This window comes from Tenrec ecaudatus, chromosome 15 (genome assembly GCF_050624435.1).
Source record: "Tenrec ecaudatus isolate mTenEca1 chromosome 15, mTenEca1.hap1, whole genome shotgun sequence".
NCBI classification, from domain to species: domain Eukaryota; kingdom Metazoa; phylum Chordata; class Mammalia; order Afrosoricida; family Tenrecidae; genus Tenrec; species Tenrec ecaudatus.
This window is the reverse complement of record NC_134544.1, coordinates 14,402,419-14,427,564: the sequence shown is the minus strand read 5'-3', so window position 1 is coordinate 14,427,564 and position 25,146 is coordinate 14,402,419. Positions and strand designations below refer to the sequence as shown.

The following is a 25,146-nucleotide window of genomic DNA, read 5'->3' as shown; positions in this document are numbered from 1 at the left end:
TTGTTCCTTTTCTTCAATAGCACTTCCAATATTTGCTCTTTTGTGATTGGCTAATTTCACTCAGCATATACTGGGCATGCCATGGGGTGCTTAGTGGCGTCCTGGTTCTGTAGCAATGCATAGCATTCCACTGTGCACGTATAACGCACTGGCTACCCAGGTGGGCATTTAGTTTGTTTCCATCTTCTTACGATTGTGCACAGTGTTGCAGTGCACATGAGTGTGCGCGTGTCTGTTCATTTAAGGATGTATGTCCAGCAGAGGGATCCCTGGATGTATTTCTCATCCCATCTCTTGCTTTCCACAGTGCTGGATGTATTTACAATCCCACCACAGTGAAAGAGGTATCCCTTCTCACTGCAGTTACAAAGAAGCCTCTCATTGCAAGTGTAAAGTCTCCACCCACTGCTTAATGCAGCATGTCCTGCTCTCTTCTTGTCCTTTTCTTCAGTAGCACGTCTAGCGGCTTGCAGTGCCTTAATGGGACACCACAGTTCCAGTAGTAGTGGAATATCAAAGTGCTTTGTGTACATAGTTGCCAGCAGGACTCAGGTGACTCCATCGTGCCTGAGAGGTGATTTTACCACACAGGGCATTGACCGGAGCTGTTTCTAAAGTGGCCGAGATACCGACATCTACTCTCATCCACCATGTTCTCCAGTGATGGTCCAGAGGTATTTTAAGAATCTAAAATGCCTCCTTTATCATCCGAGACAGAGTACATTGGTTTCCAGGTGGTCTCATTATTTGAAAATTGGTCTAATAATGATATATCAACAACTGAACAGATATACAATCAACCAGATCCCTGTGTCTGGTTTTGTTATATTTTGAGGTTGAGTCTTTTTCAGTGTAAAAACATAATTATTATTTTTAAAATCATTTTATTGGGGACTCGTACAACTCTTATCACAATCCATGCATCCATCCATTGTCTCAAGCACATTTGTACATTTTTTGCCCTCATCATTCTCAAAACATTTACTTTATACTTGAGCCCTTGGTGTCAACTCTTCATCCCCCCCAATGAACCCTTGATAATTTATAAATTATTATTATTTTATCATGTCTTACATTGTCTGACATCTCCCTTTACCCACTTTTCTGTTGTCTGTCCCCCAGGGAGGAGGTCATATGTAGATCCTTGTAATCGGTTCCCCCTTTCACCCCACCTTCCCTCCACCCTCCTGGTATCGCCACTCACCACAGGTCCTGAAGGGATCATCTGTCCTGGATTCCCCTTGTTCCCAGTTCCTGTCTGTATTAATGTACATTATTCTAAATAGTCTAGTCCTCATTATATATTCACATATTTTTGACCATCCCATATTTTAAACCAGAATGTTTATTTTCCTACAACTATTCTAAAGGAGTAAATTCCCCCCAACTTCCCGTTAGTCTGATTTATAACTTGAGGAATATTGGGAATTGATTGAAAAAATATCAGTGATCTCTAGGACTCGTGAATGTAGGTATCCTGGTTTTTGTACTTTACATGATAGTAGCTATTCTTATAATAGAATCATTTGAGATATATTTCTACTATTACTTTTATCAGGAAGTTGGAAGGTACGTGTTTTCCTTTTTCCCTTCATCTTTGTCAAGGAAGCACCACCCTTGGGGACATGCTGCCGTGATGATGTTCTGTCAGGAACCCGCTCAGGTTTTCACATAAGGAGATTGTTTACACGGTTTCTGCCAATAAGGAAATGGGGAAGGAACTCTGAGTTCGGATTTGATCTCCACCCAAGCTGAGCTCTAGGGCTTGTTGTTGTTGAGAAGCACAATGGGGTTTCTGTGGGTGCCTGGCCATAATGGTGGTGGCTTGGCAAGCCTGCTGGGGCCATCCTTCTTTGAGTCTTGGACAATGGGCTCCCTGGGCCACATCTGCAGTTGAGGCACTCTGGGGTGGGGAGCCCATCAGACAACCACAGCCCCACCTGCTTCGGCAGTGTCTTGGGCACGTACAAGCCTCAGTAGGTGCCTGTGGAACTGCACTCACTCTTCTGGCCCAGATGAGTGTTCTTTGTACACTGCCCGCATGACACCTGGCCCAGGCTTACCTGTGATGTCGTTCCATTGTCTGCATCCTCAAGAGGCTCAGCCTTTGAAGACAGGCGGCAGCTCTCCAGGACAAAGAGTGGTACCTGGAGTCTAAGTATGCACACAGAAGGAATTGTTCCGTCAGGGTGACACCACAACCTCAAGGGTGCAGCTCCCTCAGCCGAGACCCATTCTCTTCCTCACCGCACAAAGGGAGAGGGAAGGCTTCCCAGTATGATCCCTCTGGTGCTCTGATGGGCCAGGTGCCTCTTGCTTTCTTCTCGGGCCTGTACGTCTCTTCATGCTCTTACCTATGCTTCCGCCGGCACCTTGTCAGCTGCAGTCTGAGGGTCACAGCGTGCTTTGTTGTTGGTTTTTCTTCCCTGGATGCACTTTCCTCGTTGAATCACTTCTGCTATCTTTGCCTGTCAGTGGTTATCTCTCCAGATCTTTCTTCAGCGGCCAAGTCTCCAGTGAACAACTTCAGCTGGTTTAGGATCATGTGAAAATATATGTATGGGTATATTCATAGGTCTATATTATTTAATCTTTAAAACAAATAAAGGATACGGTACTTGGATTTCAGCTATAATTTACTAGATCCAAGCTTGGAAGCCTGACATGCTTCTGCTGCTGTTACTGTAGCAGTCTGAGTGATTTCACCTGATAGCGATTCCGTGTGACAGGGTGGCATTGTCCTCATAAGATTTCCTGGGCTGTGATTTTGATGGGAACACATCACCAGATCTTTTCTCGTGAGGAGTTCCAAATGGGTTTGAACTACTGGCCTTTCAGTTAGCAGCCAAGTGCTTAGCCCCTGTGTCACCAGGGCTCTGATGCTCTGATTAGGACATTGCTAATGTACATGCCACGATGAATTTTTAGTAAGTTTTTCTACATTTGTCATTGGACAATTTTTATGAAAAAGTAACTAGTACCAGATAAAAAATGAGATACTATTATGAGTTAAAAAGATCTGGGATCAAGTAAGGCATTTCTTATAACTGGCGTGTGTGTGTGTGTGTGTGTGTGTGTGTGTGTGTGTGTGTGTGTGTGTGTGTGTGGAGAGAGAGAGAGAGGAACAAACATGTTATGGAGAACTAGGAATGAAATTTTTCTTGAAAATGAAAATTTGTTTGATGATGAAAACTACTGCAGTTGTACTGATAACCATGAAAGCAAAGTGAGGAATGTTGATAGACTGCTTGGCTGGTGGAGCTGAGGAGAGGATGTTCCGGTAGTATCTTCTCTCACCCCTTTACTCCCCAAAGCCTGCTCTGAGGGTGGGAATAAAACTAGGTCAGCTGAGGTAAGGAATTGTTTACAGCGGTCTAGAGAACTCCCTGGAGGTGCTTGCTGTAGCCAGGGGCCTAATTTCCCCATCACTGAAGGCTGGGTCAGAGCACTTAGTGACTTCACACTGGCAGGACCAGAGGCTGCTGCAGCTGCTTTGGCCATCCTGCTTAATTTTGAACCTGTTCTGCAGTGAGGATGAGTACATCGACAGAACGTATACGGAACCAAACCTACTGCCATGGAAGAGTCGGTACCCACTCATAGGCACCCTGAAGAGGGTTTCTGAGGCTTTGTAAACCTCTTTGGGAGCAGCCAACCTTATCTTCCTCCTGAGGAGTGGATGGTGACTTTGAACCAAAGAAGAAAATCCCAGGAGCATCATTCTATACCGGCCCTTTCCCTGTGGGAGGTGCTTGCTCCCAATGGAGCGAGCTGTGGGGAGGACCACGAGGGATGCAGGGTGTGGTCCTGTTGCCAGAGACAGTGATGACTTTGAGAGCATGCTAGGATGGAGGCGATTCACTGGATGATTCAGAGCAGAGGCACCATTTGGCCTAAGTGTCCGAAAAGTAGACCGAGGAGCAGTGAGCACTTGGGCAAGCGCCACACTGAGTAACATGCTTGAGAATGTGTGAAAGCCTCCGCAGTTGCCTGAGAACCTTGCTGTTCGTATTATCCTCTCCATTTCCACCTTGCATGTTTGATTGGGAGACATTGTGAAGGACAAATGAACTTTTCTCGTAGACAATGAGAGCCAGCACTCAGTGGGACTGTCTTGGGTTTCCAGCTCTCCCTGTTCACTGTTGATGGGGGCAGCCCTGCCACCACATAGTCACCATTCTGGTGGGAAATATTTGAGTTTCCATCTCTAACAGGCTTCTGCCTCACACGGGTTCTGGTGTTAGCAGGTTTTACTGAATGTTAACAAGTTCATTTGGAAGAACGGACAAACTGCACAGGTGGTTGGTATTTATGCTCACTGGATTGTATACTCTAGAGCAGGGGCCCATGGGCCACCAGTTTGACGCCCCTGCTCTAGAGCATGCAGAGTCATAGACGGGAAGAGAGATTTTATTATCTCTACATTATCAGCCTTAATTAAAAAATTTTTTTAAGTATACCTCTGCCATCAATTCTGACCTATCATGACCCAATAGGATAGGACAGAACTGTCCTTGTCGGTTTCTGAGGCTGTAATCCACAGGAGGAGGACGCTTCATCTTTTTCCCATGGAGTGGCTGGTGGTTTCAATCCACTGACCTTGTAGTTAATCACCCAACATGCATACCCTACCCTGATCTTCCGCAGCTTGAATCCGTTCAGTTGGTTGTAATTGCTGCTTGTTCGTCGATGATCTGTGAGGTGCGTCTGTTGCATCTGTGATGTTCTGCTGGGTTTGACTGCGTGGAGGAGCTCAGCCCGTTTTAACGGCAGCGTGCATGTGGACTCAGCTTCCTCAGTCGACAGAGCTTTTCCTGGGTTTCCTGAACAAGATGAGTTTGATTATTTTTAGCAACTCTACTTACTGGTGGCGCTTCTGAGTGGTGTACACAACCAATTTGCTCAGCTATGAACTGAAAGGTTGGAAGTTCAAGGATACCCAGGGGTGCCTTAGAGCAGCTGTTCTCAACCTGTGGGTCGTGATCCCTTTGGGGGTCGAACGACCCTTTCACAGGGGTTGCCTGATTTCATAACAGTAGCAAAATGACAGTGATGAAGTAGCAACGAAAATAACTTGATGGTCAGGGTTCCCCACAACATGAGGAACTGTATGAAAGGGTCGCGGCATGAGGAAGGTTGAGAACCACTGCCTTAGAGGAAAGGCCTGCTGTCTACTTTGAACAACCAGTTGTTGAAAACAAAGGGAGCACAGTTTCCTCTGACACAGCTCCAGGCAGCTAGTGATGTGGTGCTAGTTAGTTGGTTAGGGCAGGTGTCTCAGATTCCCATTGAGGAAACTGAAGGGCAGATGGGTGAAGTGGCTTATCCAAGAACACATAGCTAGTAAGCCTGGGAGTGTCTCCCACACCCTGCATCTGTGAAGCCCACCCACACCCTTTCTCCTAGGTGCCAACTCACCTGGCCTCCCCCTCAGCATCCTCCCTGTCTTCATGTTGGGGGATCTAGCCGAGGGACACACAGCAGTTTTTGCCCCAAAGACTTGCCATTCCTTTTGTGACTAGTTGTGCATTCTGTAGCAAAGGTTTGAGATCATTTCTAGGTGTACATATTTATTCCCCTTTTCACATGTGTGTAACCCTATACATTTCATTATATACTCAGCAGGTGGCAACTCTGTAACCTAATTAGGCATGCTGTGTGAGGCAGGAGTGGTGCAGGACCCAGGATGCCTGCTTCAGGCTTCCCCACTTCTCAGAAATCTGTGTGTGGTCAGCAACTGGCTTGCCCTGCCCAACTGGACGTGTTTCTGCCTTATCTTCATTCCTAAGGCTCACACTTCCCTTGCCCACTTCATCAGCTCTCCAGTTGCTCTAGTATGAGGGATTATGTTGTTGTTTTATCATGGGAGTTGGAGGGAGCCGCCTTTCTGGTTAAAGTAAAAACTTCATCTCAGACTCTGCCTTGCTAACTAAAGTTCATAGGCTCGTAGTACAGCCTCTTGCTCAGATTATGGGTCTGTGTCTTTTACTATGTGACTTTGGGCCTGGGATTTAACCACTCTGTGACTTCTTTGACCTCTCACCTTTGAAATGGAGATACGTTTCTAAGGTGCCCAGATGGGTCTGGGAGAAGGACTTGGGCCATCCCTGTTGCCACGGAGCAGGGCTGGGCAGAGGATGCAGGGCTGGCCTTTGTACTCTTCTTGGCAGTTCCCTACCGGTATAACATGTCTATTGTCTCATGACCCCTCTAGACCACTCTCACTCCAGTGCTCGCAGGATCCTGGGGCCTGTCCCCCTCTGGGGTTCCCGCAGGACCGACTGGGATCTCTTACAGTGCAACCTGAGGAGCAGGATCAAAGTTAATACTCAACATTTAATCACAGGCTTTGTTGTTCAGAGAGAGCTTTCCATTTGGCTCTTCCACCAAAGTCGAGCTTGTCTTCCATAAAGCAGTCTCCGTGTGATAGGGTTGATGAGGGAGGTAGGGTTGAGCTAACCGAGGAGGGAGGGCCAGTGAGGAGAAGGGGCCCATTCTTGAGCAAATTCAGACGTCACACCTCTTCTCTGAACTTTGCGCGGCTTCCCATTCTGCCCACAGTAAATGCCACAGTTCTTGTTTGTTAGGCGTGGACTCATAGCAAACAAAATAACAGAACAAAGCTCCGCCTGGTCCTGCGCTGCTGTCAAGATCCTGGCTCTGTTTGAGCCCATTGTTGCGGCTGTCGGCCCACTCATCTCTTTAAGGGAGGCTCTGGTGTTTGCTGACCCTCTGGTGTACTAACACGATGACCTTTTCTAGCGAATGATCCTTCTTAACGACATGTCCAAAGTATTATATTTTTGAAAATAACTTGCCCACACAAGTAACAGGCCCTTGCATGTAATGTGCTTTACATGCACAGGAAACTCATACCTGAGAAGGTTGTGTGGTTTGCAAAAAATTGTACAGTGTGTGCATTATTTGTGTAAAATCATGCCTCCCCCTCAGTGGGCTAAAGTCCCGCCATCTTGGCGTCTAAGGAGCATTCTGGTTGCATCTCTTTAAAAACTGCTTTTCAGATCATTGTGCTGCCAGTAGAAGCCCCAGCCCTTACAGTGACCACTAAGGCCGTCCTGGCCCCTCCCCGCCTTCCCTTTCTGAGTTCTGCTGCTTCTCCCTTGAATGTGCCAGGCACACCCCTTTCCTGAGGCCTTTGTACCGACTGTTTCCCATGCCTGGGACGTCCTTCTTTAGTTAGATCAGGGCTGGGGAGTGTTCAGCCCGTGGTCTGATTAAGGTCCACAAAATCAATAATGCTGGCTAATCTCACACACTTCAATTCCAGCCATCGCATTGTGGTGAGTTAATTAACTGTTTGACCAGTCTGGCCCTCAGAAGGTCTTATTAATAAACACACCCTTGACAGAAAAAAGATTCTCCATCCTTGGTTGAGATAAAGCTTTTAGCTCCTTTGGGTTCAGATGTCACCTCCCTAGTGAGGACCCTGTGACCCTCTCAGTCAGTTGCATCTATTCCTTCCCGGTGGTCCCGAGTCCCTTTTCTTGCACAATAATCACCACTTCTGGATCATACTAGCATTTATTTTTGAGGTAAGCTTGACGAAGGAAATCATGTTTGTTTCATTTACGAGTGTTTACTTAAAACAGTAACAGGCACATAGCAACTATTCATGAATCACATCGTGAATGAAAGTGAGAAATACTACAGCAAGCATAAAGATAGTGAATTTGTCTCCTATGGCTGCTGCAATCAGGTGCCACCACCTGGTGACAGAGTACAACAGAACTGGGTTCTCTCAGGCCAGAAGGCTGAAACCAAGGTGTCCGAAGAACAGTAACAGCCCCACCCCAGCTCCTACCAGGCTCTGGAGCCAAATAGAAGGCAGGCATGGGCCTCCTTGCTTTCTGGCTGGTGGCCCCAGCGTCCCTTGCCTGGTGTTGGCATCACACCAGTCCTGCCTCCTCTTCTCTCTGGAGTATCTTCCACCTCGCTCTCAGAAGGACATGAACATGCTATGTCAGGCTGACCCAGGAGCGTTCCAGTTCAGATCCTGTCCTCCAGATCCGTAACTGAATCTCAGCTCTGTCATTTAAGGTGACTTTCAGATCCCAGGGAACAGGAAGGGGACATAGCTTCAGGGGTGCCATCATTTAGCTCATTAGAGAGGACTCAGCCTCAAACTAGCCTTTGTTTACAGAAAGAAGACTCACCCCCTCTCCCTGGTGCACCCCAGATATCAACCCTGACTAGCAGGTCAGCCCAAGGGCTGATCTTATATTTAAGTGGAAAACTTTGAGGGTTTTTAAAATATGTTACACACACACACACACACATACCCGGCACATGCACTGAAAAGTACAAAGGGTAACAGCAATTTGCACATACTGTCGGCCCTGTTGTTGACATACTGGCATAATTCCTTCCTCTCTTCTGGCCTCTGCCTTCGAGGAGCGCACACTCGGTATGCCCCTCTCCTAGCTTCCTTTCCTGCCTTGCCTATGGAGGAAACCATTAATTTGACATGTGGCCAGCAGATGGCTTTATAGCTTTATTTCATCGCACCTGTTCACACATGATCTGGGATTCCTGTCTGTGCACAGTAAGCACGCGTTTCCAGAAGGGGCCATATCCTCTGTTGCACCATTCTGCAGCTGGCTTGCTCTTTCCTCTGTCCAACTTCAGACTTATGGATCTGGTTGCATCCAGCGTTCTAAACTGTAGGTTCTCTTCTGGCTTTAGACTATTTAGCCCACAGACAGGGTTCCCCATTGGCCCAATCTGCCCCTTGCAGGTGCCCTTGGGCCAGTCCAGGATGTCTGAGGGTGGGTGTTGAGATCCCTCAGGCTGCTGTTCGCAGAACCTATCAGTGCAGGCTTGAAGGCTCTCAAAAGAGTAGAGGGAAGATTATAGGTGCTCAAAAACTGTAGCCCTTCTCTCAGTCTCCACTCTGGATGGGGGCATTCTGTCCTCGAGGCCTCTTTATGCTCCTCATGTCTCCTCGTGTCCTTCTGGGACAGAGATGGTCTCTTGTCCGGTCTTGGGTGCTGGCAGGTCTCGGTGATTGCTGAATGCTCAGCCCATAATTTTGAAGATGTGATCGACTGCTTGTGTGCCTCCCCCTCGAATCTTCTGAACAGTTGCTCCAGGGGATCTGTGGGCCTGGTGTGTTCCACCTGCCAACCAGGCCCAGCAAGAGCCTGCTCTTCTCATGTCGTTTGGTTTATACAGGGGGTTTGCCTTACTGGACTCTTGCTTCCTCTTCTTAATAGGGTGAACATTCAAGAAAAGCTGGAATTGCTAAAAGGCAAACTCAGGGTTCCCTTTTAAAGTCTCGTGTGTCAGGTTACTCTCATTGCAGTCCCCTTCGCTCTGTGTGCACAGTAATTTTTCTCTCTGCTCAAGTATGCCACTAGCAGAGTGCATGTCATGCACTTTTTCTTTGGAATAGCACCTTAGTATCAGGAGAATTTTAGTTTCAATGGTTGTCAAATGTGTATCATTCATTTAGAAGTAGTAATAGTTGTGGTAATGAAATAGCAGCAGTAAACACTGATTCGAATTTTTTCTCTGTGCTAGGCATGAAAACAAGGTATCAGCTCTCTGCCAGCAGGGAGATGAGGGCCCATACTCCTATGGGCCCTGTTCTCCTGCCTTCTGTAATATGGTCATGGAAACCGGGAGTTGGACAAAAGGGAAGGAGGTGAAGCAGATGATTGCGAAGCTTTACTAAGGTTTTACTAAAGAGAGAAGAGCTGGAAGGAGAACCAGCCCAAGTCTTAGAACCTTCAATGCTCCTGGGAGGAGAGGCAGCGCCAAGCCGAGAGCAGAGAGCGGAAGCCTAGTTCTATAGCCTGGCCAGTGGAGAGAGCATGTCAGAAAGACAACGTCAACTCTTGCCAGGGCCATGGGTACCAGAGTCCTGCCGAACAGTCTTTTACTCAGGAGGGCATGAGGATAAACATTTAGCCACAAAAAGCAATAGTAAATTCTAATTAGAAGATCAACTGGAGCAACTCAGAATGGATTTATAAGCATCTCAGTGGAGTTCTGTAAGGGAGACAACCGGAGGGTCAGTAGAGGGCAGGGCATGGGCTTGGTCAGGTTCAGTGACTGGGTTGTCGTCATGGCTGGGGCTGAGGCCACAGGACTTGCGCTGTTTCACATCAGCCCCTACAGCACTCCCTCCCCTCTGCTCACTTCAGCTGGTGTGCCCTGTTTCTTCTCTATAGTCTCCTCAAGACCTGTGCTCTCAACCCTCCTGCCCCCATGACCCACTACCACCCCCAACTGTGTCTGCAACATTGCCCCAATTGGACCTCAATAAAATCACTGCTCTTTGCAGCCAGCCAAGCCACGGCAAAACCTCAGCTCAGTTTTGTGCCAGGTGGCTGCTCTGTTGGCATAGCCCATGTGTGCTCCCAAATAGCAGTGTCTTATTTCTGTGCGGAAAGTTGTCCTAGGAGGTGGACAGTGTTCACGCGAAATTGTCTTCGTCTCTCCCGCCAGGTTGCCTCACAGCGTATTAGCTCAGTGGACCTCTCGTGCTGTAGCCTGGAGCATCTGCCTGCCAACCTCTTTTACAGCCAAGACCTCACTCATCTCAATCTAAAGCAGAACTTCCTGAGACATGGCTCCAGCCCGCCAGCTGCCAGAGGGCTTCACGAGCTGCAGAGGTGAGCCGCCGGGAGCTGGGGCATGACGCAGGCCGGGAAACCAGCTGCCCCGTGGGGCTGGAACTAGCTGACCTTTTGGAAAAAAAGCTAATGTGTATAAACCTTTCTTTTTCAGCAGGTCGGGGATGAAATTTTATTTGTGAGATCTTTGTACATCAGGTCTCAGCCTAAAAATTGTTTTCAAGGTTTCAGCCTTTGAAAATAATATTCTGTGATAGTCCTTTACTGGGGAGATTTGTATAGGAACCATTCTTTTAAAATTATTTCTACATCCACAGAGGGGTCGGTGAAAAGTTAAGGCCTTTGGTGCTTTGCTTCTGAACTATGGGGGTTTGGTCAGATTAAAAATGGTTTCTTTGAAAAAATGGTCAGTTTTTTTCAATGAAGGGGCTTCTTTTTATAAACCATTTTATTGGGGCGCTCATGGAGCTCTTATCAAATACATACATTATATCAGTTGCGTCAAGCACATTTGTACATTTGTTGTCAATCATCATTTTTAAAACATTTTCTTTCTACTTGAGCCTCACCCTTCTTTCCTCCTTTACGACCCCTTGATAATTCATGAATTATTGTTATTTCCAATGAAGGGACATTTTAAAAACCTAAGAACCAAATTTTAAATCCATTAACACCAGGTCATCTGGGTGATTACTCTGTAGGTTTCAGGAGTCACATGCCAAATCAATGGGATTAATTCCTTTATAACTAGAGAGAAAGGACTTTGCTCGAGTGTTGTCTAATACATTTAAAATTTTACCATTCAAATTCATCTCCTTTCTAATTAAGAGCAACGGCCAGTTTTGCTTCTGTAGTAAATGGAACAGCTAACATATTTGTAGCAGGAGAATATTAACTACTTCAAGTAAAGAGTCACTGGTTTTCAAGTGACTGACAGGATTAGGGTTTAAACTATAGCAATTAATGATTGTGGTTTTATGTCCATGGTTCTCAATATCCAGGAATAAAACTGTCTATTTAAAATCCTACTATAAAGTTTATGCAGACAGGTCACTGGAAGATGGAGAAAATGTGTCATTGGAAATGGCATTTTCAGATCATTGTGGATACTCTTGGCAAGCTTGACAAATGGTCACTTCTTCGAGGCTCGTTCTGACTGTGTGGAATGTTAAAAGCCCCACCAGTGGTGGTTGGCTATTATTACTTGAAGATCCTGTGCACTTGGAGTCTTTCCTCATGCATATATTACGACTAAGGAAAGTGTTGGTCCTTTGAAAAATACTGGCCATGTGGAATGTAGCTATTGTCCTAGTTAGGTTTCATTATACAGTTTCAAGAAATCACATCTGTTAATGTCACCACGGCCCTCGTCAGAAAAAGTCTTTAACTATTGGGAAGTTGTCAAGCTCACTACAAACACAAGTTTTGAAAAGTTTTCCATTTAGAGCTTGAATGGCGTCACTGGCAGTATATGTCAATGGTGGTTTTTCCGAAGCGATGCTCTTTCTAAGACAGTCATTCTTTTAAGTGAGCAGGAGACTGGTCCCCGATACAGTTCAGATCGCTGTCTGGAGGGCCAATCAATGTGTTCATTTCTGATGTGCGCTGAATTTAGAGGAGCAGCTGTCTTCTGGAGAGGATGGGGGTGTGATCAGACAAGGATTGTAGAGGCTTTTATGGATAATAAAATGCTTTCTTTAAAAAGTTAAAGAATTGGAGATGTATATGGCCAGAAGGGATAAAATGTTAACATTTGGAAAAGCTCATCATGAATATTGTGTGATCTCTATTACCAGCCTTGTTTGTTTGAATTTTACATAACACTGAACAGAAGACTAAAGCCTAAACCAAAATAAAACTGAAACACTTTTTATTACACTGGAGACTATGACACTCCAGGCCTCGTGTCTATGAAATAAATAAGTGAAATGCCAACATGGAGGTCACCGAGGGCCCCAAGCACTCCAAGAGGATGCAAGCCTGCACTGCTGGCAGTGTTTGAAGGGGTGGGGGGCCCTCCAGCCCCATGCTGTCCTGTTAGGGTTTTTTTCGTTCATGTCCTTGTCCCTGTCTATTCTCCACGCCCTAGCTTACCTCTTCCCCCCTCTGCCGACCTTGCCCGCCCCAGTTCACTTTGTATCTCCAGGGCTGCACTGCTGGACTGGCTTAGTTTTGTTTCTTAATGACAAAAACGTTGCCTTTACTCCGCCTAACCCCGCATGTTTCTATAGCACGTGCTAGGATGGAATCAGTTAGCCAGACCAACCAGAGCAAGTGTGGGGCCACGTGGCACCGCTACTTACAGAAGACTAACTCTGTTCCGTTTAAAGCTTCTGAAACCAGCAGCCAGGGAGAACACTTCCTAAGCCATCCTATGAAGCCAAAAGGCTCATGATGTCAAAGGCAACAATGCTCTAAGCAAAGAAAATTCAAGATTCAGCTAAACTGTAAAACAAGCCGGTGGCCATCATGTCAAACCCAGTTTATGGCAACCTATGATGTCAGAGGTGAAGCCTGCTCCCCTGATTTTTAAGAAGTAAATTGCCGGCTCTTCCTGAGACATTTCTGGGTGGAATCAAACTACCAAGCAAATTGCCAGCCTTTGTTAGCAGCGAGCCCATGCTACCCTTTCACACTACCAGTGACTCCACACACATGCATCCAGTCACACACGCACACCCACTTGCATTGTTTCACTTCCTTCTTTCCCCTCTAGTCTAGGTCTCTGACTTTTATGTTAGAAGGCTGAATATCTGGTGGCCCTTTACTCTCTGCCATGATTGAATAGTGTGCACTGCATTGGGGACTGGGCTTTGAGTGCCTATGGTCAGGAACTCCAGCCGCACAGCCTCCCTGCAGAAGAGGAGCCTCCAGAGATGTTTCTGTGTGTCTCTGCCCTGAGGTGACAGTCATCCCTTGGCCTTCTGCCTGGGCAGTGCGTACCTGGCAGCCAAGAGTCAGGGGGCTTGCCGGGGAAGAGAGCGGCAGTCTCAAGGTTTCCTGTGTGCATTTTTACCAGAACCTTCTGTTTTCAGAACAGTCTCTCGTGTTTGTTTCCTGCTGTGTGTGGTGACTTTGAACCAGGGGCCCTATGGTTCAGTTTTCCCAGGGAGTGATCCATCTCCTGCTGGAAAGGGGGTGGGGGCACGGGAAGACCTGGGGTCTGATTACTCTCCGGGTAACCTTCAGGAAACCTTTTGGTATAACAAAAATAGAGAAAAGGGTACCCCCCGTCTCCCGCCTCTCGTTATCCCCCAGCCCCCCTCCTGACAGCTGCCATCGTTAGGTGGTTTGCCCTGTTCTTGTACTTGAGAAGACTGGATCGTGAAGGGTGTACTTTCATGTCTGGCTGCTTTCATTTACCCATGCTAGCATGTGCATCACCAGCTTGTACTTGAGCGTAGAACTGTGACTCTGATTGATAGAAGGTTTTAAAAAGGCTTCTGTTTTGTTCTTTCTCCTGCTTGAAACGCGGGGAAGGTCCGCTAAGAACACCGCATTGGCTCTAGAGGACTGAGTGGCAACGAAGCTGCTGGGGCCACCCTGTGGACGAACATGCCTCAGACCCATTTCTGTTTCACCCCATTCAGATGGGGGTCTTAGTCCCCACCCCCTAAGCTAAGAGAGATCTCATTTGGTTTCCAAAGTCTCTAAACTCCTCTAAGACTTCAAAGAATACTACCGATAAGTGTAGGACCACAACCCAAACTCACTGCCATGAGGTTGATGCTGACTCATGGCGATGCTGCAGGACAGAGTAGAACTAACGGGGCTTCCAAAGTTTGTGGGAAAGAGAATGAAGAAATCATCCAGTTTTTCCTTGAATTTACACACATCCCACATACATACGCATTTTAAAGATGGGAGGTACAACCAGAAAGCATGCTTCAGAAAGCTGTGTATATAGACACACAGACATTAGAAAGCATAATGTAGCTTTTTGAGTACTGTTAGCACAGTGGCTGTGAGAGAGAGCCATGTGTTTTAATTGCATGCATGCAAGTGTGTGTGTGTAAAGTTATGGAATCTACGCTGATAGGTCTCTTGAACGAGTTTTCCTGGGAGCATATTGGAGAGCATGAATTCTTCAGTTTCTACCCCTAGCTCCCAGTAGTGACTGTTGGGGTCACAGTGCTCTAGGGTAGACCCCAGGGTGGACAGAGTAGGGGCTCATTTGTGACACAAGAGCTCTGAGACCTTCTAGCTTGACTTCCCCTTTATTCTTCTTCCTGGGGGAAATTTCCACTTCACTGAATTAGCGCCTTTCACAGACCATTTCAATTGGTGTTTACAGCAGCCCCCCAGTCTGGAGAGACGGCATGCTGATGTACAGACACAGGTCAGCAGTTTCAGAAGGAAAACATTGTTCTTGGACCCACGGTGGTTTGTTTTGCCTTTATTGCTCTGGAGCTCTGCGAGTTGGCTTTCAAAATACAGAGGAGAGACAAACTCAGGGTCCTCCAGTGTCCTGCTCATGGTTCTTGCCCTGATCCCGATCTCCCTAGTTGTAACCCACTGATTTACTCACACAGGACAACTCCTAGCAGGATGCGTCTGACATTAACTCTATCTTCTTAGGCAGAACTTAGGTGGGAGTACTTTTGTGATTGGTATTTTATAAGGAAGAGTGGTTTTTAACAAAATACATCAGTTGTTTGCTGAGTCAGTAAAGAGGACTTTTTGCCAGTTTTAAATTCAAGAACTGTAATGTTCCTTCCCATGTCTTAGCTAGATTGCTTTTAATATGATAGTCAAAGCAGCATGAACCTATTTATACTAAGCCAAACTTCTGGTCATGATTGTTACTCTACTGATAAATTTAGCTCTTTTTAGTTTATAATATTTCATAGTTTCCTAGGAAGTAACATTGCCTTGAAGGATCTGAAGTTTGTTATGGGCGAGAGATCCCCCCCCTCCACAGTGTTTAGAAAGTGACAGGGAAACTCAGAAGCAGAGTTGGAGTGGTGTGTACGCGCGCATGTTTCTGGTACCTGCCCCCACACGATGACAAGTTTGTCATTGCATTGTTGGATGCAAACATCTTTATCTTAGACTACTGTGATTTAGAAGTCACTTCTCCTACTCCAGTTTTCAAGACAGCCTCTATTTCAGCAAGTCCTTGAGAAATTGATGATAATGAAAGTACATACACTTAAGTGGTTTCATTCTGACTATTGAAAATTGGGCAAATGATTAAGTAGTTTAACAAAGAGCCTGTCCTGTAAAGATGCAATGCTTGGTTAAAACTTGAAGTTTTTAAAAACGTGATGTTGTATTTAATATTTTCTGAGTGACTTACAGCATAGTTACCACAAGAAAAAAGCTCTCTCTAGATATATCAGAGAAGGAGGAGAGCGAGCGAGCATGCATTATCTAGCCGTCCCTTAAGAAATACCGGTTGTAGTATTGGTTTTCCCACAATCAAGAATGTGGCCTTAAAAACTTTCACAAGAGAGGACCCCAACATGCTTTGAGCATTTAGTGTAGCTAGTATTCTGCCACCCAAAATAAAGATTACCTTTGGGTGGTGGAGACATGGGATTTAAAGCCTTGGAGGAAAGGAGTGACTTGAGCCTTGGATGTGGAATTTACTTGAGTTGGAAAGCATCAGGTCGGGGAGGGTGTCTCCAATGGGAGGGAAGGAATGGAGCTGATTTGGTTGTGTGTATGTTGTTAATAGAATAGGGGTGCAAGAGAATGAAAGCTATGGAGTGCGGGGCATTGCGGAGGTGCTCAGCACGCTTGGAAGATGCTCTGCCACTGGGAGAGAGCCACGAGCAGACATGAGCTGCTAACTGCCGGGCAAAGGCATGGCTACTGTTCTAAAGAAACAACAGTTGGCACAAGTGCTGCTCAGAGACACTGATCTCCTTGGGAAGGGATCCCGCTCCTGGGATTTGGTGAGGCTGGTCAAGTCTTGAAGGAATTACATAAAATGCCTGGAATGCCCATTTTTTCAGTTGACCATGCCTAACACTGGAAGTTCATTTCTTAACCCAGCTTTGCTTTTCCAGTGGAATTTTGAGCCTCTTGGGAAGTTTTCCATTCCAAAGGATTCCCAGTTTTATTCCCTGAGCACTGGATCAAAGGCAGGCCTGTTTGGTGCTCAGGGCTCTGGGATTGTGTCTGTGTGAGTCTTCTCTCTGGCTAAAGCTCCCAAACTCATTTCTGATAATTGCCTATTTTCTTCTTAGAAGAAAGAACTCAAAATGAAACAAAAGATTTATTTATCAGGCAGCCTCTATTAAATTACACTTTGCCCTGTTGACTCCTTGGGATCATTTAAGATGGTTTTTAACTTTTCTTTCCCACTTAAAAGGGGAGTCTTCAAAAGTCTGGGCTGGATTCCAGTTAGGCTTTTGTATTCTACCCTCTTCCCCTCTCCTCTCATTTTAGTGTGAGCTCTTTGCTGTACTAAGCCTTAGAAAGTGCTTCATGCCAAACATACTATCTGTGGAGAGTGACTGTTCTGAGTGGGCACCAACTTCTTACTAGGAGGAACTCCTGGGGAAACAGTAATAAGCGCCAACAAAAAAAAAGATCCTGATTTTGTCGTTGGTGGTGGTGATAACTTGGGACTCAGCAGCATGATTAAGGCTGATGCCAAGGGCTCAAGTAGAAAGCAGATGTTTTGAGAATGATGATGGCAACAAATGTACAAATGTGCCTGACACAATGGTTGGATGGATTGGGATAAGAGTTGTATGAACCCCTAATAAAGTTATCAAAAGAAACTGCTGATGGAGACTACCCCCCTCAATCCTGTGTTGGGTTAAACATACACATCCAGTTCTACAACTAACACCCCCTAAGTAAGGTTTCGAAACCCAATGCGCATGGAACTTCAGGTTTTTCTAAGAGGACCTATACTTCTGATACCACTCTTCTTTGTAATGATAGAGCTTGGAAAAGGAGGTCGTCAACTATGGCCATTTCTCCTGGTGATTCAGCTGACAAGCATATTTGATATTTGACAGTAACCTCAGTTGGGCACATCCATCTTTCCCTGGTGATGTCTTTGGAACTTATGATAACAGGAAACTGTTAGCAAAGGGTTTCTAAATACTTATTCTTGCCTCAAATTCTGGATTCTTTCAGAATGCACAGTTTTTGGTGCGTACTCACCACCCCCACCCCTACCCACACACAGTGGATGCGTGCGTGTGTGTATGTGTGTGTGTGTAAGGGAAGTATCCTGAGGGAAGGAAAGATGTCTGATTTATGTATTACCTAGATCCATGCCGCCTACGATGGGTTTGTTCCACTCTCTGACTTCAAAGCTCCTCAGAGGTCAATGCCACTGTCTCTCCCTGGGACTCAATGTGCTTTGTGCAGAAGCCTCAAGTATCCTTTCAAGAAGCACTGAGGTTCCTTTTTGACAGTAGTTTATCCATTAGTCATTATCGCTGTGAGAACTAAAACACTTGAGTGGTTTCTCTCTTTGGTGGTTATTGTAGAAAAATTATGTCTCTGAATTGTAGTTTTGATATACTCATCTTGATTTTTTTTAAGCACCTACAATTCTTAAGGAAGAAGATGTGATCCCATCCTTTTGTGGCAGTGAATTTTAATTTTTATCCAAGTTCAGTAGTCATGTGTTTGTTTTCTGGCCTACAAGGAAGAGACTTGCTTTGCTGGTACTCAGAGGCGTTTATGATGATGCAGATGAAGCGTGGGGGGTTGGTGGTGGTGGCCATTGCTGAGCACACCGAGAAGACTGGCGGGGGACAGGTGCTTGCTGAGAACAGGCGTGTGAGCTGCTCTGATCTTGGGACAGAATGGAATACATGTTCATGCAGATTCATTTCAGAAGTATTACCAATAGGCCGCTCTCAACACCACAACACTCCTTTTCAGAATCAAAGCCTGTTTTCCACTTTATCATCCCCAACTCCGGCAGACTACCCAGCAAGCCAGGGAAGCATGGGTTTATTTGTGCTTGTTTACTCATCTGTAGCGAACAGTTTCTCATGGGTTCTTCTCTTGGGCTTCGCCAAACAAGGTAAAACCCATGCTTACATTGATGATTGTAACCAAGAAGCTAAGAAGTCAACCGTGGAGGGCAAGTACAGGGCAATGGGATTTGGCGGTGTTCAAAACAGTGCAGTGTGGGAACTGAAAGCCATGGAAAGGGAGGTGTTCCCAGCAATTCTGAAATAGACATGACATCCAGGTGCTGTTTATGCCACTGCACCCAGAGACAAGGGACAGAACGCAATCTGCCTTTCTGTCTTCAATTCAAGAGAGAGACTCTCACAACATCTGAAAATGATTTTGCTTTCTTATATAACCATGGGAGCAATCAGGGTGCTCAGTATAATGACAGATTGGAGCAAAAAAGTGAAAACTTAACAGTAGGGCTGAGTCCACACAAAAGGAGGCAGCATTTGAAAGGGGCCAGGAAGTTAAATCACAGAAGTTGTTGCTTGGTGGTCTTTCAGTCATTCATTTACTTAGTTCATGTTTTTGAAGGCAGGTATCTTCAGGATGCATTCTGAAACCACTTGGATGGCCTTACAAAGATCAGTTCTTTCTAGGGGGAAGAGACAAGGCACCCTGTCAAAAGAGCTATCTTCTTAAAATATTTATCAGGCTCAAAGCCTAAGGTGGGCACTTAGGAAGACTAGCAATGTTCACTTGCCATCAAGTCGATGCCGACTCATAATAGCATTTCCTTAGGATCGGGCAGAACTGCCCCTCTGCGTTTCTAAGATGGTTAATCTTGTGTTATTATTATTATTAATCATTTTATTGCGGGGCTTTTGCAAATCTTGTAACAATCCAGTATTCAATTATAGTAAGCACACTTGTACATATGTTGCCATCAACACTTCCAAAACATTTTCTTTCTACTTGAGCACTTGGTATCAGCTCCTTTTTACCTCCTCCCTCCCTCACCCTTGTGAATCCTTGAGCAATTATATATGATTCTTGTAATTTCGTGTCTTATACATTGTCTCCCTGTACCCAGATTTCTGTTATTCGTCCCCCTCAGGAGGGGCTATATATCCAACCTTATGATGGGGTCCTCCTTTCACCCCCACCTCTCCCCATTCCTCCCACGAGATTAAGTGTTTATGGGAGCAGAACGCTTCATTTTCCTCCAGCAGAGTGACTGGTGGGTTTGAACGGTTGACTTTGTGGTTACCTGCCCAGTGCCTAACCCTCTGTACCACTGTGGCTCTGTGACCAGCACAAAAGCAGTGGTTTTTTACAAACTCCCCCAGGAAACAAGGATAGACAAAGTAAATGTAACTTATTTTTACCCAGGTGACTCTCTTTGAACAGCAGTGAGCTTTCAGTTTGTTCTCCTTTTCCTTAGGTTATGAAATTTATTTAAATTGAGTGAATATTAAAAAGGGCGACTTATTTAACAAATGGCATTAGTGTGAATAGCTACCAGAAAAAAATAATAGTTAAGTCTCTGCACAGTGACAAATTTATAAAAGCAAATAGCAAGTGGATTTAGAAATCCAAATGAAAAAAGAAAATTTGGAAGTACATGGGAACTTTGGGAGGGAAGGAGAGGACCTGCTCAAGTGAGGTGACAGAACTTATAGGCCTTAAAGGACACAGCATCAGATTTGAAGGAGCAGGTGGCCACAGTTCCTAGGAGCAGAGTGGGCTGGGAGAGAATATTTGCAGCATGTCACACCGAGTGTGGCGTGCAGAGCCCCAGTTGAATTGATGAGACGACTCAGTAGAAAAACTGGGTGAAGGAAAGAAGGTGGACTTAATAGAAGAAATGAAAAGACCACTCCCCACTACACCCAAAGGTGCTGAACACCACTGAACAATTCAAGCTGAAATGACCTGAGGCCCTTCCCCCATCTGTTAGCGAAAAAGGAAAGGATGCTGATAGTCGGTGCAGGTGAGCGCATCATGGTGGGAGGGACCCGCTCCACAAAGCTGGCTGGGAGTGAGAACTTCTACAGCTTGGGGTAATTTCCAGGCCGTAGTGAAATGTAAGTTGTGCCTACTCGTAGATTTATTGGTTACACTTTTAGAAGTATGTTTTCACAGCTCCTTATTCAAACTCTGGAGGTCATGGTGTTTCAGGACTCAGAGATTTTCAGGTAACGTGATGATAATGCCGGGTGTATGCCATATATTACTTAATACCTTCCACGGGTTTGAGGCTGCACCCCGCAAGCAAACATTAGTATTTCTGAAGGCCGCAAACAAATATCCACCTCATTTTAAACCAGCTTTTGTCACCACAGGAGTCGATGGACATTCTGAGATTTTTGTGTTTTAAAATTCAAGTGTTGTTTGTGGCTGTGGAGCCAATTCCGGCTCATTGAGCGCCACCATGCTCCGAAGTGAAACCAGTGACACAAACAGGACAGCTGACTGGAACGCTCTGACAGGCGTGCTGTAGCAGTGGCAAACTTGGAGTGGGCATAATGTCAGTCCGCCGAGGAGTGCATGAGTACATTTGTTCTCTGTGTATTAGGCAGCTGTCAACAAGAACGTGTTCAACTTGTAGGTGCTGACTTAGAAAGATGGCTTGTTTGCATCAGGTGAAAAGTTGTAGAAGAATATATGTTGTATGATTCCATTCAGACACTCGTGCTCAGCACGTGTGTCTTTTAGATGGATGGAAAACGGTAGAAGGATGCGTACACAGGCTGTCTCAGGAGGACAGTATTTGGAAGGTAGGGCAGACAATTAAGGTTTTCCTTATATGTGAGTCTATAGTTGGACTTGTTAAAACAAGTGTGGATTGTTTTGGTAATCTGGTAAAGCCATCTTTCAATCAAAAGCAGAGGTGCGGGAGCATTTTGGAACCGGGCGCTTCCGCACTAGGAGAGAGCCACTGGGAACCCCAGGGGGGACCCTGTGCTCCCTAATTAAGGGGAAACAGGGCCCAGGGCTGGAGCTAGGCATCCACACCCAGTGTTGAACAGGTCCTTCTTTATTTAATACTGAAGCCTAATAATTTCCAAAGTGTATTAGCCTGCCCTCCCACGGGGAAGAAACAAGTTAAACCTGTATTATGAAATGATAAGCCTTTCACCCAGGGAATCTTTTTAATTGACCCACTTGTGGTGAATAATTCAAAAAGTATATATTGATTTTTTTTTCCTGTTAGACTCATTGCGTGAAACAAGCATGACTTCCTCTTCATGAATGTAATGTCTGATGCTCCTTTTAAACACATTTGGAGTAGGTTTAAAATGCACCTACTTCTCCCCCAGGCAATCAGGACCAGCCTCATTTCCTCAGGAAAGCCTCTAAAAATGTAGCTATATCTAAAGCCTACTAGACCTCCAAGTAGTTATTATTGCTACTTACTTGTTTTTGTTGCCTCGGTATGTTGTTTTTGATGTTAGGTGCCATCAAGCTGGCTTAACTCCTAGCCACCTTGCCTGCACAGAACACAGACACTGCCTGGTCCTGCGCCGTGCTCACCAAGTAAGCCTGTTATTTGAGTCCATTGTTGCAGCCACTGTGTCTTCAGCTTGGGGGCCTTCTTCTTCACTGCACTACTTCCTTAACAATAAGCCTGATGCTCTTGCCCAGGGGCCAGTTACTCCCGACAACATAGTGCCTCCAGAGTAGATGAGAGGAAGTCTTGCCATCCTTGATTCGAAAGCGCATTCTGGCTTTGCTTCTCCCAGGACAGATCTCTTGGTTCATTTGGCAGACCATGGTACTTGTCAGTATTCTTCACCAGCACCATAATTCAAATACATCAATCCGTCTGTCTTCAGCCTTCATTATTCAGTGTCCCATTTTTTCACATGTATATGAGGTGATTGAAAATACCACATCTCGGGGAAGTCATATCGTAGTCCTGAAATTAACATTTTGGCTCTTCGACCATTGAAAGAGGTCTTGTGCAGCAGATTTACCCAATGCAATGTGTCATTTGATCTCTTGACTGCTGCTTCCATGAGCATTGATGTCAAGATGAAATCCTTGACAACTTCAATCTTTTCTCCCTTTATCATAATGTTACCAATTGTGTGTGTGTCTGTGTGTGCATGTGTGCCTGCCTGTTTGTCTCCTTTCCGGAACTTTGCACATTAATACTTGCATTTGGAGCAACGGAGTGTAGATCAGTGCTGAGAGATGAAGCACATTTATGATCTTGACAAAACCAGCCCAACTATGGGAGGGAAGTGTTTGAGGATTGCCAGTACTTGTGTATATTTGCTCTTTTTTCCTCAATTGTAATATAAGGGAATGTTGGCCTTTTCAACACTGGCTTTTTCTTTGCAACCCTGGTTATGCTGTTAGGTAAGTGGTAGATTGCTAACTTTAAGATTGCGGTTCCAAACCACAATGGAGAAATTATTGAGCAATATCATATCATGTACTAGTAAATTTTCTTGGCGATACTTAAACACCCCACTGCAACACACACCAACAGGGAACTAAGCAAGATTTCCATAAGGTGGAGGAAGCTGGAGATATTATTGACATCAGATTTTAGCTTAAAGCAGAGAATACCAGAAAGAGTCCACTTGTTTTCAATTGACTGTGCAGAGGCATTCAATTGTGTGACTCATAGGAATTATGATTACCATTGCAAAGACCTGGAGGTCCAGAATCCTTCATTGTGTTCATGCAGAACCTGTACATAGACCTCGAGCAGTTATTCAAATGGAACAAGGGAAAACTGGTTTAAAATCAGGAACAGTGAGAGTCATGATTGTATCCTTTCACCATACTTCACTCTGTATGTTAACCAGATAAACAGAGAAGCTCGATTATATGCAAAAGAGAAAGGCATCAGAACTGAAGGGAGACCTATTAAAATCCTGCAGTATGCAGGCAACAACTTGTGCTTGCGAAAAGCAAAGATTTGGAGCATTTAGTGATGAAATAGTTGGAGCAGTCTTCAATATGAATTTTACCACAGCAAAACAAAAATCCACACAACTAGAGTAATAAACAACACAATAAAGAGAGGAAATATTGAAACTGCCAAGGACTTCACTTGAAGCTTCGATCAATACACATGGAAGCTCAAATCAGGCAATTGAATCACCTATCTGCTGCAAAAGACCTTGTTAAATTGTTTAGGAGGAAAAAAATGAAGATGTTACTTTTGAGGACTAAGAAGCACCTGACCCAAATCGTGGCATTGTCAATTGATTTATCTGCATGAAAAAGCTAGATAAAGAATAAGGAAGGATGAAGTAGAGTTTGGTGCCTTTGAACCATGATTGTGAAGACTATTGAATATACATACCATGGACTATCAGAAAAATGAGCAATTCTGTCTTGGATGAAGTACAACTATAATGCTTCTTAGAAGGTGAGGATGGTGAGACTTGCCTTATGTCCTGGACATGTTATCAGAAGGGACCAGAAAGACACCCTGCTTTGTAAAATAAAGGGAGGGTCAGCAAAAAGGAGGAAGACCTTTGACAAGATGGATTGACACAGTGGCTGCATCAATGGGCTCAGACATAAGGGTAATTATGAGAATGAGCAGCCTTTCGTTCTGCTGTTCATAGGGTCACCATGAGCCATAACTGACTCAATGGCACCCAACGGCCACAGCAACATCACAGTGGAAATTCATTGTCCATGCCACCCTGGATGGAGACGATCAGGACGAAAAGGCAAGCGCTTCCCGTGCACTACTGTGAGGCCTTCAAAACCAAACCAAAACTAACCCAAACCTGTGGCTTAAAATTCTTTCAGCTACCCCAGGCAATCACTAATTGTTGTAGATAATCCATTTGTATGAAACACTTGAAAGATGGGACTGGTGGAGGAGAGATGAATAGTAATGATGATGGACAGTGTTAGATCCCTGGTTGTGTGCAATAGTCACATCACTGTAAGCTTGAGACACTACTTCAAAGGCCTCTTCTAACCCTGGGGAATCAGGAAGGGCGGTCACCTCAAGTACCACTCATTAAATTTGGTATTGTGTGTGTGCATAGGTGGCTAACAAATTGTTGTGGTCAAATATACCACAGGGCTTTCTAATTCTTTTAGCTTTTGTAGGCAAACTGACTGACCATGGTCTTGTGACTACTAGGTGCTATCAAGTCAGACCCCACACTCTGTGTAACGGAGTGAAATACTTCTGCATGGCCCTGTGCTAGCCTCACAATTGTAGTGTTTGGAGCCCATTGTTGTAGCCCCTGTGTCAATCCATCCATCTCCTTGAACGCCGCCTCTTTCTCATTAATCCTGCTTTATCAAACATGATGTCTTTTTCCAGGGAATGGTCCCTCTTAATATGTATAAGAGACAGTCTTACCATCCTTGTTTCTAAGGAGCATTATGGTTGTACTTCCAAGATAGATTTGTTTGTTCTTTTGGCAGCCTCAAGGTACTGTCAATATTCTTCGCCAACACTATATTACAGTTCCTTCAATTCTTCTATGGTCTTCCTCATTCATGATTGAGATTTCAAGTCCATATGAAGCAATTGAAAATACCATGACTTGGCCAGGTGCATCTTAATCCTAAAACTAACCTCTTTGCTCTTTAACATTTTAAAGAAGTCTTGTGAGGTAGATTTGACTGAAGCAGCCGTCATTTGATTTCTTGACTGATACTTACTGAGCCTCGATTG

The 25,146-nt window shown here is 45.1% G+C and overlaps 1 protein-coding gene across 1 annotated transcript in view; it reads left to right on the top strand.

Annotated features, from left to right (window-relative positions):
• PHLPP1 (PH domain and leucine rich repeat protein phosphatase 1) overlaps positions 1–25,146 on the top strand; it is a 191,883-nt gene that overhangs the window by 115,855 nt on the left and 50,882 nt on the right. Inside the window, exon 4 of the mRNA XM_075532660.1 lies at positions 10,471–10,637. Coding sequence (XP_075388775.1) covers positions 10,471–10,637 — 167 coding nt within the window. The remainder of the gene's footprint in view (positions 1–10,470; positions 10,638–25,146) is intronic.